Here is a 14,331-nt window from a genome sequence, read left to right as displayed (position 1 = left end):
CCAAGCTTCTGACGGCTGTCCTAGCGTCTCCTAGTGATCTTGAGCAACTTCTCCCCGGTACCGTGGTTCAGCAAAGGGGAAGGAACATCCACTAGACTACAGCCTTACTCTAGTAGCGAAGCTTTTTCATTGTGAGGCTAGCGAGTGCCACTGTGCTCGGGTCCTGTGAATTAGAAGAGTGAATTAAAAAAATACTATTTATTTTAGCAACACAGAATCTCAGCGTTGGCAGGACCTTGACACTCCATCCCAGAAAACCTTTTATTTAACTCCTTTGGTCTCACATGTTTACTTCTGATACTCTACATGAAATTAGCTTTCAAATGAGTCCTGAGAAATGCTTCTCTTGATACCACTGCTTTTAAGACACCGGATCTCTGTAGTTAGTAAGAGTGGGACTATATTAAGCCCTAAATCCTTAAATAAAGACATATTTGTGCAGGCCTCTGGCTTTGTCCAGACTCAGATCTGCTGCACAAGTTTCAATGCCACAAGAAAACCAGTTGCCCGGCTCTCATCCAGGAATTCGCTCAGACTTGTTTGCCCTCCCCCAGCGGAACAGAAGTACTGATTATTTCACACTGAAAGTTCCTGGGGAGAGGTCACTAGAAACTAAAGCGAAACTTCCCCGAGATTGTTAGCTGGGCTCATTCTGACCACCTGGCTCACTCCCACAGGCCACCATCTAGCACATGAGATTCAACTGTGTCCCTTAGGAAACGGCAAATTCTGTGTTAAAAAAATAACAGCTTTATAGGGCTATCACTCACATGCCATCAAGTTCATCGTTTTCATGTGGATCGTCCACAGGCTTGTGCAACCATCCCACTGTCTAACCCAGAACATTTCATCACCCCTGAAAAGAAACTCCACCCCCACAAGCACTCATTCCCCTTATCTCCCTCTCCGCAAGCTGGCAACCCCTCCTGCTGACGGTGGAGTTGCCCGTCTGGGACATTTCCTAGAAATACAGTCATACACTGTGTTGGCCTTTTGTGTCTGGCTTCTTTCATTCCCCAGGATGTTTTCAAAGTTTATCCAGTAGGTAGCATGTGCCAGTTACTACATTCCTTGTATTACTAACTAATATTCCCTATTCTGGTGATCCAGTCGCCTCTTGCTGAACATTTGAGTTGATGTGTGTCATCTGTTTTAGAGACACGTGCAAGTAGTGGAGACTTTGACTTTCTCGAGTGCAGAGTGTGGCACGCCATAAGGCATGCCACTGTTTTCACCACTTTGTTTTGGGTTTGTGATCTAATGGTAACCACTGACACTGGAGTAAAGTTTCTTACAGATGCATTTTCAGTTCTTTAGCCAAAGGCATTGAAATGAACGCATCTGCTTTCTTCAAGCTGTAACTCTTTCTCTGGATTGTGATGATGCTGTTTTGTTAGGCAGTGACTTTCCCCCTTTGCTAAAGAAAGGGGGCCATACGGAAATGTCTCCTTTTGTCCCTTCAAGTTGAACAGGAATCAGAGCCTGAGGAGGAGGCAGATGAGGATGAAGGCCCTGCACCAGTTAGAGTGGAGAATGAAAGCTATGTGAACCTTAAGAAAAAGATTTCCAAAAGATATGACTGGCAGGCAAAATCAGTACATGCTGAAAATGCTAAAATCTGCAAGCAGTTCCAAATAAAACAGGTAGGAGATGCTGAGAGAATGGCTAGCGTTGCCTCCCTAAGGTATGGATGAAGGGTTAGGAATGAGGACGCTTTGGCTACCCTTCCCACCATTGATACGCTCGGGTCTCTTTCACCCTGAATGGCCAAAGTTTCTGCATGCCAGACAAATTTGGTTGCATGTTCTAGATGGTATTAGAAAATCTAATGGCTGGTGAATAAAAAAATGTACGTACACACATACACACAAGAAACTATTCTCAGAATCAGGTGGCTTTGGTACTATAATACTCTAATATGTGGGCATGCATAGTAGTATTTATATTTTAAAAACTCTGTGTGTCAAATTGAATAGCAGAAGGGACTCTTATCACAGGCTCAGAGGATAAAGAACTAGTCCAACAATGCGTAACTAGTAGGTGGCAACATAGAAGTCCACACCAATTTCTTTCTGTTCCCAAATCCCAGCTATCTACATTATTCACATGAAGATTATTTTAAAGAAGGTTGCTTTTAAAGTCAACAGTGAAGGCAAAGTAGGATATAGGACAAAGACACCTGCTTAATCACGTGGGGATTAAACTAGAAGCTGTCTAATCTTCTGATTGTAATGTTCTGTTATTCTGAAATTTGATACAGTATAGCACTATCACATCTATAATACAATTCATGTTGTATATCTAGAACATGTGAAAATTACACTATAAAATGGTAGGAGCCGAAATGCATTATATTTGATCAGTGTGTTTCAAGGTAATGAATTTAGATGGTAAAATTATCTGAAGGAAATTATGTAAGTATAAATTTCTAATTAAAAATAGAGCTATAGTTGAATGTATAGACAGTGTCACATTGGCCATTGGATATCAGATTGAGTTACGTAGGTTTGTTTGGTGATGGACTGAAAAGAACCTTCTTGGGAATACTCTTACTATTACTGATTTGGGTCAAGATCTGATAAAATATTGAGCTGTTCTGGCCAGTATGCGAGTTCCTGCCGTATGTGGCTGTTCAAACTAAAGGGGCACTGATGTGATTGCATCAGCCACCCTTTGAGTGTTCCAGAGCCACGTCCAGTAGGAGCTGCTCTACTGGGCAGCTTAGATGGGGAAGACTGGCTCCACATGGGGCGCTGTGTGGGACGTGCTGGTCCAGAGACTCTTGCTAGGAAGAGCACTGTCGAGATGTAGGGAAACCGCACAGAACCAGCACTTTGTTCTGTCTGATTCTCCTAACAGTGCTCGAAGGCCGACTGGGTCCAGTCCCAACAAGAGTCTCAGTCGCCGTCTCTGAACGAGTTTTAAAAGAAAGAGCAAGAAGGGTGGGTCTCCGGATGGCTTCCAGATTCGGAGCTCTGTAAGAGTTGGTGAAAGCAGCCTGACCAATGCCCTGTCTTTGATTTTATTAGACTTCCAGACAGTTCCAGTCAGTCCTGCAAGACAGACATTCCCTCCCTGCCTGGGAAGAAAGAGAAACGATCCTTAATTTGTTGAGCAAGCACCAAGTGCTTGTCATAAGTGGTATGACTGGGTAAGAATGCGATTTACTTCTAATGCAGCTCTCTATCAGTCCGTGTGCCGTGGTTCTTCTGTTTAAAAAAAAACAGTAACTAGGTTATCTGTGATTTTTCCTGTCAAGTATTAAATAATATTATAGATGCTAGTATTTTCTTTTAACCCTCAGAGCCAAGAGTAGCACATGCTATTAAAAAGAGAGGGAAAAAATCAGAAATTCATCTGAGAATTGAAAGATTTGGTATATTGTTGTTGGTAGGCATTGTTCAGTCAGTTTCGACCATGATGACCTGGTGTGACACAGTTGAATCGCCCACGGGGTTTTCTAGGTGGTAACTTTCATGGGAGCAGATCGCAGCATTTTTTTCTCTTGAGTAGCCACTGAGTACGTTGCTTCAGAGTTGGCAGTTCAGCCAGTTTTTCAGTTTGTCACTGAGTGCTTAGCTAAGGTAACCAGATTTTTACATTGGTAAAGCGGGATACCATTGATAAAACTCATATCCTGGCGAAATAGCCACATGGCAGCTGAAAACCATATACCCTAGCTTGTCATGCATTCTTTCCAAAAATCGGGACTTTTTTAAAACGCCGTGGGACGTGAGAAAAATTGTTAAAAATCGGGACTGTCCCACCAAAAGCGGGACGTCTGGTCACCTGCTTAACTGATGCACCACCAGGACTCGTATCTTTCCTAGCTCTGCTTTAAGGCCAGGGGCCCAACTCACAATTCTTAGCATATCCCTCTGAAGACTGAAGTGTGGTCCCAGGAGGTTTAGATAGAAAATGTCAGTTTTCTGAGTGTTTGTTATGCATACTTAGGGTTTTATATGTTATGCAGACTCATTTAGCAAGAACAAGTTTCAGGCTTAATTATCTAAAGGTATACAATTGAATAATCCTATCTGTACCCAGAGTCACTGATGTTGTAGTAACCTTGTATTCTCCCAGTTTCTTACCTTTTTTACTTCAATACATGTATATCTAATTCAGTAGACATTAGAGAAACATATAGAGTCTTTTAACAACCATAAGCTAATATTCCTATTTCTTCAGAATTTTTACATAGAGAAATTTACATTCTTAGAGGCATTTACAAACTTTCGCCTGCTGTCTGTCCAATAGTTCCAATTATACAAGTGATACTAAAGTATCATGGCATTGTCCCATTAGGCTCTGTGTAAATTCCTAGAATTTCTCATTAGTTATAAGTGCTTTCAGAAGGAGACCTAGTGGCACAGTGGTTAAGTGATCAGCTGTTAACCCTAAGGTCATTGGTCTAAACCCACTAGCCGCTTTGCAGGAGAAAGATGTGACAGTCTGAATCCCTCCACCCCCCAAAATGAAATAACCTTGGCAGCCTTTCAGAGCCGTCTGCTTTGTCCTCTAAGGCCCTGTGAGTTATCCCCTTGATGCCAAGGGTATGGTAACTTGGAAGACATGTGAGCTGAACAACTTCAATAACTTACATTTTCTCATTGTCTATGCTCATTCGTTAGCACTTAAAGACTCGTTTTGTTTTGTTGTGATATACAGATGTGGAAAAACGACACAGATCCCGCAGTTTATTCTGGATGAGTCTCTGAAGGGGCCACCTGAGAAGGTGGCTAACATCATCTGTACCCAGCCCCGACGCATCTCTGCCATCTCTGTCGCTGAGCATGTTGCTAAAGAAAGAGCAGAGAGGGTGGGCATGACCGTAGGATACCAGATCCGGTTGGAGAGCGTCAAAGTATGTATGCTCTGCATATTTCCTAGCAGCAGAAATGTGCAGTGTTCAAGGGTAAAAAGTTCTTCAGGTCTAGGGATTCATGAAAAACTTAGGACATATGAGCAAAACTCCATGATCAGTTAATGCAAATGTTCTGTGAACTTCTTAAACCCCCCTCAATTACTTTAAGATCAGTTTAAATCTGTGACTTCCTGCAGTAAACCTGAAATATTTTGGTGTAAGAGCTCTTACTTGGTTGAACTGGCTTTCTTCTACAAAGGCAGCTTTTAGTGGCAGAGTGGTCTTGTAGATGCTGCCCGCTCTTCTTGCTAGCCCATCTAAGTAAGTAAGGAGCAAGCAAATTCAGAGTCGATGTCATCACTCAGGGTTTTTGTATGGTTTGTAGTGAGCTCAAGGCGTTTGCTGCCAGTCTGATACTTAGAATCGTGACATGAAATAGAACCGTTTCCATTGGCATAGGCAGCAAGAAACTGCATTTCGTATGGTTTCATATTAAATAGAACTATTGATGTGTTACATATCCTCTAGGTCCACCCATTCAGAATGGCTTGGCAGTAAAATGTTTCGTTGTCCAGAAATTTCATATGTGCCTCCTTTTGCCTTTTACATGCTCAGTCGTCATCCACAAGACTGTTATACTGCACCACAGGAGTGCTGTTGAGAAGGCTGGAAGGAGACGCTACTCTGCAAGGGGTGACACACATCATTGTGGATGAAGTCCACGAGAGGACAGAAGAAAGGTAAAACCTCACATCAGATGAAGTCAGAACTGAAAGAATTGCGTCCTGCTTCCAGTTCTGCTTCAGAGGACTGGTACTGCGATAGTGGGTTAGGGAGGAGGAGGACCTGCTTTCTTGACCTCCAAGTTCTGTGGCACGAGTGCTAGGAGAGCACAAGCACCCTGTGAGCAAGAGGACACCTCCTAGGAGGCGATGCTTAGCACCCTTTGAAGCTCCGCGTGAAGCTCAGCTGGGTGCTGCCTGACTAGGAATACCAGAGACTGCTGCTAGTCGGTCGTGATCATGCTTCCTTTGGTGTCCATTTGGTCCGTTATGCAGTCCTAACAGGCACATTGACTAACAGTGCACATTTGTACATTGACTGGGCCTCTCCTGAGTCCTGGGATACAGCTGTGCACAAGCATATACGGTCCCCCTCATCTCTTACAGTCTGGTGGGAAACAGATACTGAATAAGCAAAGGATCAAAGAAGTAATTATAATGGAGTAAGTACTATGAAAGAATAAATAAATAGAAACATTAAAAGAAAAGCCAGAGATCATATCTCGGGGGACTAGGGGGTGGAGAGATGACATTTAAATTGAGAAGCAGAGCATGAGAAGGAATCCGACGTGAAATACAGTGGGAATAGCGTGCACAGATTCTGTGGTGGGGTCGGGCTGCATGAGGGCAGAGACTGAAGGAAGGAGAAAGGCTGGTGCAGATGGTGGGGGGGAGGGCAGGGCGGGTGGTAGGGGCGGCGCGCAGCCCATGGCAGGCGGAGAAAGAAGCAAGAGCTAGGTCTTCCTGAGCCGTGTGCACCATGGGAAGTTGTTAAAGGGTAAAGGCATCACAGCGAAAGTCTCGGTATTTTAAAAGGAAGTTGCACGGTAATGAAGGACATTGATGAGAGTTTTTGTCATGTGGGTTATTGGTACTAGAACAGTTAAAAATTGTCGATGGAGAATCATAATCCAGGGAAAAATTACAATTTTCCCCCAAAAGTACTATACTATTTGTGTAGGCCAGCCTCCCCATATTGAGTGGTTGTGTATGTTGTAAATGCTAACATTCATCAGTATTAGTCTTGGGTGTGCAAGGGGGCTTCAGAAAGTTTAGAAATGGAACTAAAAAGTAATAGCATTTCTCCTTGAATCCTTGAAGCCGCCTTTCATCTTGAGCTATAATCTTAAGAGGCTGTGATTCAAGTTGCACCTGTATTTTAGTCACCCACCTTGCTCGAGTCACACCTTTTACTGTAAAACTAGAGAAAAAGAAACATTCCGGCATTGCGTGGCTACCTACATAAGATAGGCAGGATAAACAAGTCCCAGGAGAAAACAACAGGACTGATGGTTCCCGGGGGTAGGGGCACGGGTGGAACAGAGGAGAGGGGAGGAGGAGGGGGAGGAAAGGAAGGAGCCAACAAACCCAGGGACAAGGGAACAAGTGATCTAAAATCATTGGCGAGGAGGGCGTAGAATGCCTGGTTGGGTTTGATCAAGTGCATTGTAGCCAAGAGGTATTACTGAAAGCCAAATGAAGGTTGAACATGATGTGGGATAAGAGGAAAATATATACCATATATAGAGGTATAAATATAGGCATGTATAGATGCAAATATATTTATATATAATGTTAGGAACATAGATCTATGTACTTCTATTTACCTATATACTCGTGTATAAGCTGAGTTTTTCAGCACATTTTTAATGCAGTTTTTGTGGTAAAATTCGGTGCCTTGGCTGATATTTGGGTCAGCTTATACTGAAGTATATACGGTATTTGTTAAGTATTAAAGTGGCAGATGGACATTGGGCCTCTGCTCAAGTCCTCCCTCAATTCAAGAGCACTTTGTTCTAATAACCTGGCATTCTGTGATGCTCACCTTCCTGACACGATTGCTGAAGACAAAATGGGTGCATAAGCCAATGTGGTGAAGAAAGCTGTTGGTGCCTGCCTATTAAAAGATATTGCATCTGAAGATAAACAGGCGGTCATCTAGCTGGGAAGCAACAAAGCCCACATGCAATAAGCACACCAGCCTGTTTAATCACGAGGTGTGACAGGATCAGTTATCAAGTATCAGAAGACCAAAATAGTCCTATCGATGTGAATGAAGGGAGGGGCAATGGAGGCCCAAAGCCTATCTGTGGACAATTGGCTATCCCATTGCAGAAGGATTATAAGGAGGGACGAGCCAGCCAGGGTGCAGTACAGCACCGATGAAACATACAACGTTCCTCTAGTTCTTGAATGCTTCCTCCTCCCCTCCCTCGCCCCCCCCCCCCCCCGGTTCTGATGACCCCAGTGCTACCTGACAAAGCCGGCTACACCTGTGCAACGCACACGGGATCTAGCACAGAAAACCCCCTCAGGAACAATAATGGGAGTAGCGATGCCATGAGAGTAGGGGGAAGGTGAGGAGAGAAAGGAGGAACCAATCTCATTGATTGACGTGTAACCCACCCTCACCCCCACCCCCACCCAGGGTGACGAACAACAGAAACGTGGGTGAAGGGAGACAGCGCACTGTGTGAGATATAAAAATAATAATGATTTATCATTTATCAAGGGTTCATGAGGAAGGGAGAGTTGGGGAAGGAGGGAAAACAGTGAGCTGATACCAGGGGCTCAAGTAGAAAGAAAATGTTTTGAGAAGATGATGGCAACATATGTACAAATGTGCTGCCACAATGGATGGATGGATGGATGGTGATAAGAGTTGTAAGAGCCCCCACTGAAATGAATTTTTTAAAAAAGAAAGAAGAGCCAGGATCAAAGTGCTGTGTTTGGACGTGGGGTGCCTGCGCGGAGAACCTCTTAGACCCAAAGGAAAACGGAAGCGCTGACATGGAGATTACCAAGGCACACCAGACCCACAGAAAGTGAATGGAGACAAGGACCTTCCTTCCCCCAGAATTGACACAGAGAAAGCCTTCCCCGACAACTGGTGCCTTCTTGAATTTGGACTTCTAGCCTCCTAAATATGTGAGAAAATGCTATTGTTAGGTACCATCAAGTTGGTTCTGACCCATAGTGACCTTGTGCACAGCAGAACGAAACACCGCCTGCTCTGGCATCGTCGCAATTATTCCTGTGCCTGAGCGCAGTAGTGCAGCCACTGTGGCAAACCATCTCCCTCAGGGCCTTCCACTTGTTCACCACCCCTCCACTTGACCAAACATGATGTCCTTCTCAAGGGACTGGTCTCTCCTGTTTATTAGACCCATCCATTTGTAGTATTGGTCATAGCAGCATTAGATACCTAAGTCAGAATTTGGTACCAGCAGTAGGATACTACTCCAACAGATAGCTAAAATATAGAAGCCGTTTTGGAATTGGGTAATGAATAGACACTGGTGCAGTAGGTTAACCACAAGGTCAGCAGTTCAAATCTACCCGCCACTTCATCAGAGAGAGAGAGATAAGTTTGTCTATTCCCATTAAGATTTACAGTTTCTGAAACCCTATGGAGAGCCATTCTAGTTTATCAGATAGAGGCACTATGATTCAGCATCGGTTTGGCAGTGGGTAATAGTAGAAGCTTATGTGGACTTGAATTATGGATATCAGGGGCAACTCTGTGAGAGCTTCGAAGAAGTCAAGGAGGAGAGCTAGAGAGAGTTCCTGTGACACCAGCAACAGAAGGTTGCTAGAAATGAATGTGGTCATTAAATGCACTTCTAATGAGGCTTTAAAAGAAAATAAAGAACATATAGCTGAACAGTGGAAGAAAGAAAATACTTTCTAGACCATGGCCAAGAACTTGCCCAGATTACATTCAGATGGTTAGTAGAAAGTATAACTTGTGTTTAACTTACATATTTGACTGATGAGCTTTTTAAGCATGATCTTAAATGAGCCACATGGTTGACCCTAGTTGGCCTGGAGGTGGAGCACCGAGAGACCTCCAGAATCCAGAGCTGGCCGACACCCAGAAGCTGGAGAGCAGGGCTCGAGCCTGGATGGTCTCCGAGAAGAAAGGGTTCTTTTCAAGCCTGAGCTCTTGTGTAAATTGTTCTGCTGGCTTTTAGACTTCCTTGATGCTTGTCGTCATCTCTTCTTTCCCTGCTGTGTCTCCCATCTGTAAGAGATGTCTGCCATGTACCTGTTGCATCCTTGTACTTTGGAAACAGATAACTTGCAACATAGATTTCATAGGTTCACAAATGAAGTGGACTCTTGTCCCAGGATGAAATAGGCCTAAAGTCTCAGGCATACTTGATTTAGATGATTCAGAAGCTAAGGTTAGACTTAAAGTTTATTTAAAGCTTTTGAGAAGATATGATGTGTTGAATGTGTTTCATGTGTGACAAGGACATGGATTTGGGGGAGCCAGAGAGTAAATCAACAGGGAGCTGCCAGGAATTCAAGCTGGATTCAGAAGAGGAGTTAGATACCATTGCTGATGTTCAGTGGATCTTGACTAAAAGCCAAGATCTTCCAACTGTATGGGTCATAACAAATTGTGGGTAACATTAAGAAGAATGGGAATTCCAGCGCACTTATCTGTGCTAACTCAGAAATTGCACATAGACCAGGAGGCAGTCTTTCCAAGAGAACAAGGGAATACTGTGTGGATTGAAATCAAGCAAAGTATGTATCAGGTTTATATCCTACCATCAGTCTGTCTGTTGAACAAGTCATCTGCGAGATGGACTGTATAAGAAGGAGGCAGAAGTGGAGGAAGGCTCATGAAAAACCTACAATACAGACAACACAACCTACTGCTGAAAGTGAGAACTTGAAGCACTTGCTAATGAAAATCACTCATACAGCCTTAGGTGTGGAATACAATTCAATATAAAGAAAACAGAAATCCTCACAACTGAACTAATAGCCAACATCATAATAAATGAGGTGAAAGTTGAAGATGTCAAGGATTTAATTTTACTTAGGTCTATAATTATTGTTCACAGAAGCAGCAATCAAGTAATCAAATGACTTATTGCTTTGAGTCATGACATCTTGAAAGTGTTAAAAATAAAAAATGTCATTTTGAAGACTAAGGCGTGCCTAACTCAATCCTTGCTTTTTTTCAGTAGCTTCATATGCATGTAAAAGTTGGATGATGAATAAGAAAGACTTAATAAGAGTTGATACATTTAAATTATGGTGTTGGTAGAGAATACTGAATATTCTATGAGCTGCCAGGAGAATGAACAAATCTATCTTGGAAAAGAATGTTTCCCAGGAAGTGAAGATGGTGAGACTACGTAGCATGTCCTATGGCTATGTTATCAGGAGGTACTGGTCCCTGGGAAAGAGCATCACGCTTAGCCACAGTAGAGGGCAATGAGAGAAAGGAAGCTTGCCACAGGGGCTGCAAAAGTGCAGCCTCTAATGTCACAACCAAGAAGATGGCACAGGACTGTGCAGGATGACTATGAGTGAGCTGACTCACTAACAACAAAGGGAACATGCCACAGGTTGAATTGTGCCCCCTGAACTGTCTCAATCATGATTTCCAGGATCGTGTGATTCTATGTGTTGTAAATCCTAACCTGTCAGGATTTGTGTGGGCTGTACCTTAAGTCCCTACCTTACAAGGGGGCATGACTCAAATCACACATGCTTGCTTGAGTTAAACTTTCTGTTTTACAAGGAATTAAAGGGGAGGAAAGCTAGCTGAGAAGAGAGGAACCTCGCCGTAACAAAGACGAATCAAGGCACACAGGGATCCTTAAGGAGTGCTGGCCCCACAGAGAGTGAAAGGAAACTGTGATCATGAGGTGTTGAAGGGATCAGGTATCGGGCATCAAAGAACAAAAATCAGATCATTGTGAAAGGGGCGGGAGTGCAGATTGGGGATGCAAGATCCATCTGTAGACAACTGGACATCCCCTTACAGAAGGGTCACAGGGAAGAGATGAGCCAGTCTGGGTGCGATACAGCTTTCCTCTAGTTCCTAAATGCTTCCTCCCCACTCACTATCATGATCCCAATTTTTTCTTACAAATCTGGCTAGACCAGAGGATGTACACTGGTACAGATAGCAACTGGAAACACAGGGAATCCAGGGCAGATTACCCCTTCAGAACCAGTGGTGAGAGTGATGATACCAAGAGGGTGGAGGGAGGGTGGGTGGGGTAGAAAGGGGGAAGCAATTACAAGGATCTACATCCCCCCCCTCTGTGGGGGATGGACAACAGAAAAGTAGGTGAAGGGAGACATTGGACAGTGTAAGATATGACAAAATAATTTATAAATTATCAAGGGTTCACGAGGGAGGGGGAAAATGAGCTGATACCAGGGGCTCAAGTAGAAAGTAAATGTTTTGAGAATGATGGTGGCAACAAATGTACAAATGTGCTTGACACAGTAGATGGATGTATGGGTTGTTATAAGAGTTGTACAAGCCCCCAATAAATTGATTAATAAACATTTTAAAGCCTCGACAACAACCAAAAAAGAAGCAGAAGGAAACAAGGAACTTCCCCTAGAAGGTCCTTTGTCTGCTAGCTACCGGTACTTTCCCCTCTTTGGACAGTCCGCCAGGTTTACTTAGACGTCCTTTCTTCTTTTCACGATAGTATAATAGTGTCTTATTATCTAATGTTGCCGTGACAGAAATACCACCATGAATAGCTTTAACAAATAGAAATTTATTCTCTCACAGTTCTAGAAACTAGAATGCATAACACCAAGTCTAGGGAAAGCGTTCTCTCTGTGTTAACTCACAGGTTCAGAGGAAGGCCCTAGTGTCCTTTCAGATCTATGGTGTTTTTCCTTTGCACATCTTCATATAATTTGGTACCAGGCTTCCCCTAGGTCTAGGAGGTTCCTAGTGTAGTGAGCCTGCATCCCAAGGATGTACACTGCTCTGGTTCTTGTGTTTTGTTGTTTTTGTAGGACCCTCTAAACTCGCTTGCATTTTATTGTTTTTATGTCTTAAAAATAGATTGTCTATAGATACAGCCTATTCTTATAGATTACATCCTACCTGTTAACACAACTGCCTATAATCTTAGCTCATTAACGTCATAGAGGTGTGGATTTACAACACAGGATCATGACTTCATCTCACAAAAACTGAAGATAATTGTACAGCCTGGTCATGTTGACACATATTTAGGGGCCAGTGGGGAACACGATTCAGTCCATAGCACAGTGTTGTTGTTGTCGTCTGGTTGGGTGGTGTTGATTCAGTTTTGACTTACAGAGACTCAGTGTACAACAGAACAAACACTGCTTGGTCCTGTGCCATCTCACAGATAGTCCTGCATGTGAGCCCATTGTTGAAACCACCGTCAATGTATCTCATTGAGGGTCTTGCTCTTTCTTATAGACCTTCTGCTTTACTAAGCATGATGTCATTCTCTAGAGACTCGTCCCTCTAAACATGTCTAAAGTAAATGAGATGAAGTCTTTCCAGTCTTGCTTTTAAGGATCACTCTGGCTGTACTTTACTAAGACAGTTTGCCCATTCTTTGGCAGGCCATGGCATATTTAGTATTCTTCGCCAGCACCTTTATTTGAATGCATCGATTCTGACTCAGTTTTCCTTATTCATTGTCCGGCTTTCATTTGCATATGAGCTGATTGAAAATACACTGATGGGTCAGGTGTACCCTATTCCTCAAAATAACATTCTTGCTCTTTAACTGAAGAGGTTTGGTGCTGTTATATTGAGAACATCGCAGAGAGGCAAGAGCTAAAGCAAAGAGGCTAGTTTGACCATTGCTATTTGACACTATATTGTTCCACAGTGTGTCCTCTGCCCCCTTTATTTTTACTCTTGTTCAAAATGATAAATAGGGCTGTTGATGGACAGGTTGTTTCTGTTGTACTATTTAAAGCAGTATTATAATGAAAAGCTTTGCATATGCCTCTTTGTAGATACTAAGAATTCTCAAATATAACGCTTAATCCTTTTGGTATTACTCGATGTAGAATTTATTTGGAAGTAAAACAAAAACACTGCTATCTTTATAATATTTAGTCATCATATCCAGGAATATAATATATAACTGCATTCCTGGATCAAAATATGTGTAGTTGTTCATGTGTTGAGTTTCTTGGACCCTCACGTCTGTTTTCGTGCTTTTAGTGACTTCTTGCTGCTAGTTTTGAAGGACATTTTGGTGCAGAGGCCAACTCTCCACGTGATTCTAATGAGTGCTACCTTAAACGCCGAGCTCTTCTCAGAATATTTCAACTTCTGCCCAGTGATTACTATACCAGGTAACTAAAATGTATCATTAAATACGTATTGTTCTTATAAACGAAGATAATTAGTTTAAGGTTCATTTGTGATATAAATGAACAAGTATGTACACCTATATCTAGAAATGATTATAACAAAATCATACCACATAGCTACTTGCCAGGGGAATTCAATTTTGTATGTGATTTCTTTTTCATAAATTTCAGTTATTTCTCCCATCCCCTCGTATTTAACCATTAAAAAGTGGGTGTGTAGTGGAATGTGGTATTTCTGCATAGTGTCTCTGTTCATTGCTAAATTGTGCTAGAGTTCAGAATTTGGGTAAAATATGAAGCTAGAGTGTCTGTTTTCTGTAGGTGTTCTCCTAGTCTTGTGCAATTATTCCCCCTCCCTTGGCTTTGGTTTATCCTTCAGCATCTGATTCCTGAAGGGACAACTTGGAAGCATTGCTTCCAAGAATAATAGTAGTACTTGTTCTACTTGTAGAGGGTGTTGACAATACTAGAATCTAAAAAGCAAACAAACTATGCCTTTAGAATATAATTGAGTGTTAAATGGTCCCTTGTGGGACGAAAAGA

General features: G+C 42.7%; 1 protein-coding gene across 3 annotated transcripts in view; it reads left to right on the top strand.

Annotated features, from left to right (window-relative positions):
• Positions 1–14,331, top strand: part of DHX57 (DExH-box helicase 57) — a 68,022-nt gene that overhangs the window by 21,354 nt on the left and 32,337 nt on the right. For all 3 annotated transcript variants that reach the window (XM_075535262.1, XM_075535259.1, XM_075535260.1), the window contains 5 exons: positions 1,465–1,643; positions 3,030–3,151; positions 4,669–4,864; positions 5,480–5,604; positions 13,637–13,770. In XM_075535262.1, the coding sequence (XP_075391377.1) occupies positions 1,465–1,643; positions 3,030–3,151; positions 4,669–4,864; positions 5,480–5,604; positions 13,637–13,770 (756 nt within the window). The remainder of the gene's footprint in view (positions 1–1,464; positions 1,644–3,029; positions 3,152–4,668; positions 4,865–5,479; positions 5,605–13,636; positions 13,771–14,331) is intronic.

This window comes from Tenrec ecaudatus, chromosome 17 (genome assembly GCF_050624435.1).
Source record: "Tenrec ecaudatus isolate mTenEca1 chromosome 17, mTenEca1.hap1, whole genome shotgun sequence".
In the NCBI taxonomy this organism is placed as follows: domain Eukaryota; kingdom Metazoa; phylum Chordata; class Mammalia; order Afrosoricida; family Tenrecidae; genus Tenrec; species Tenrec ecaudatus.
The sequence above is the reverse complement of the archived record's forward strand: the minus strand, read 5'-3'. Positions and strand labels throughout refer to the sequence as shown.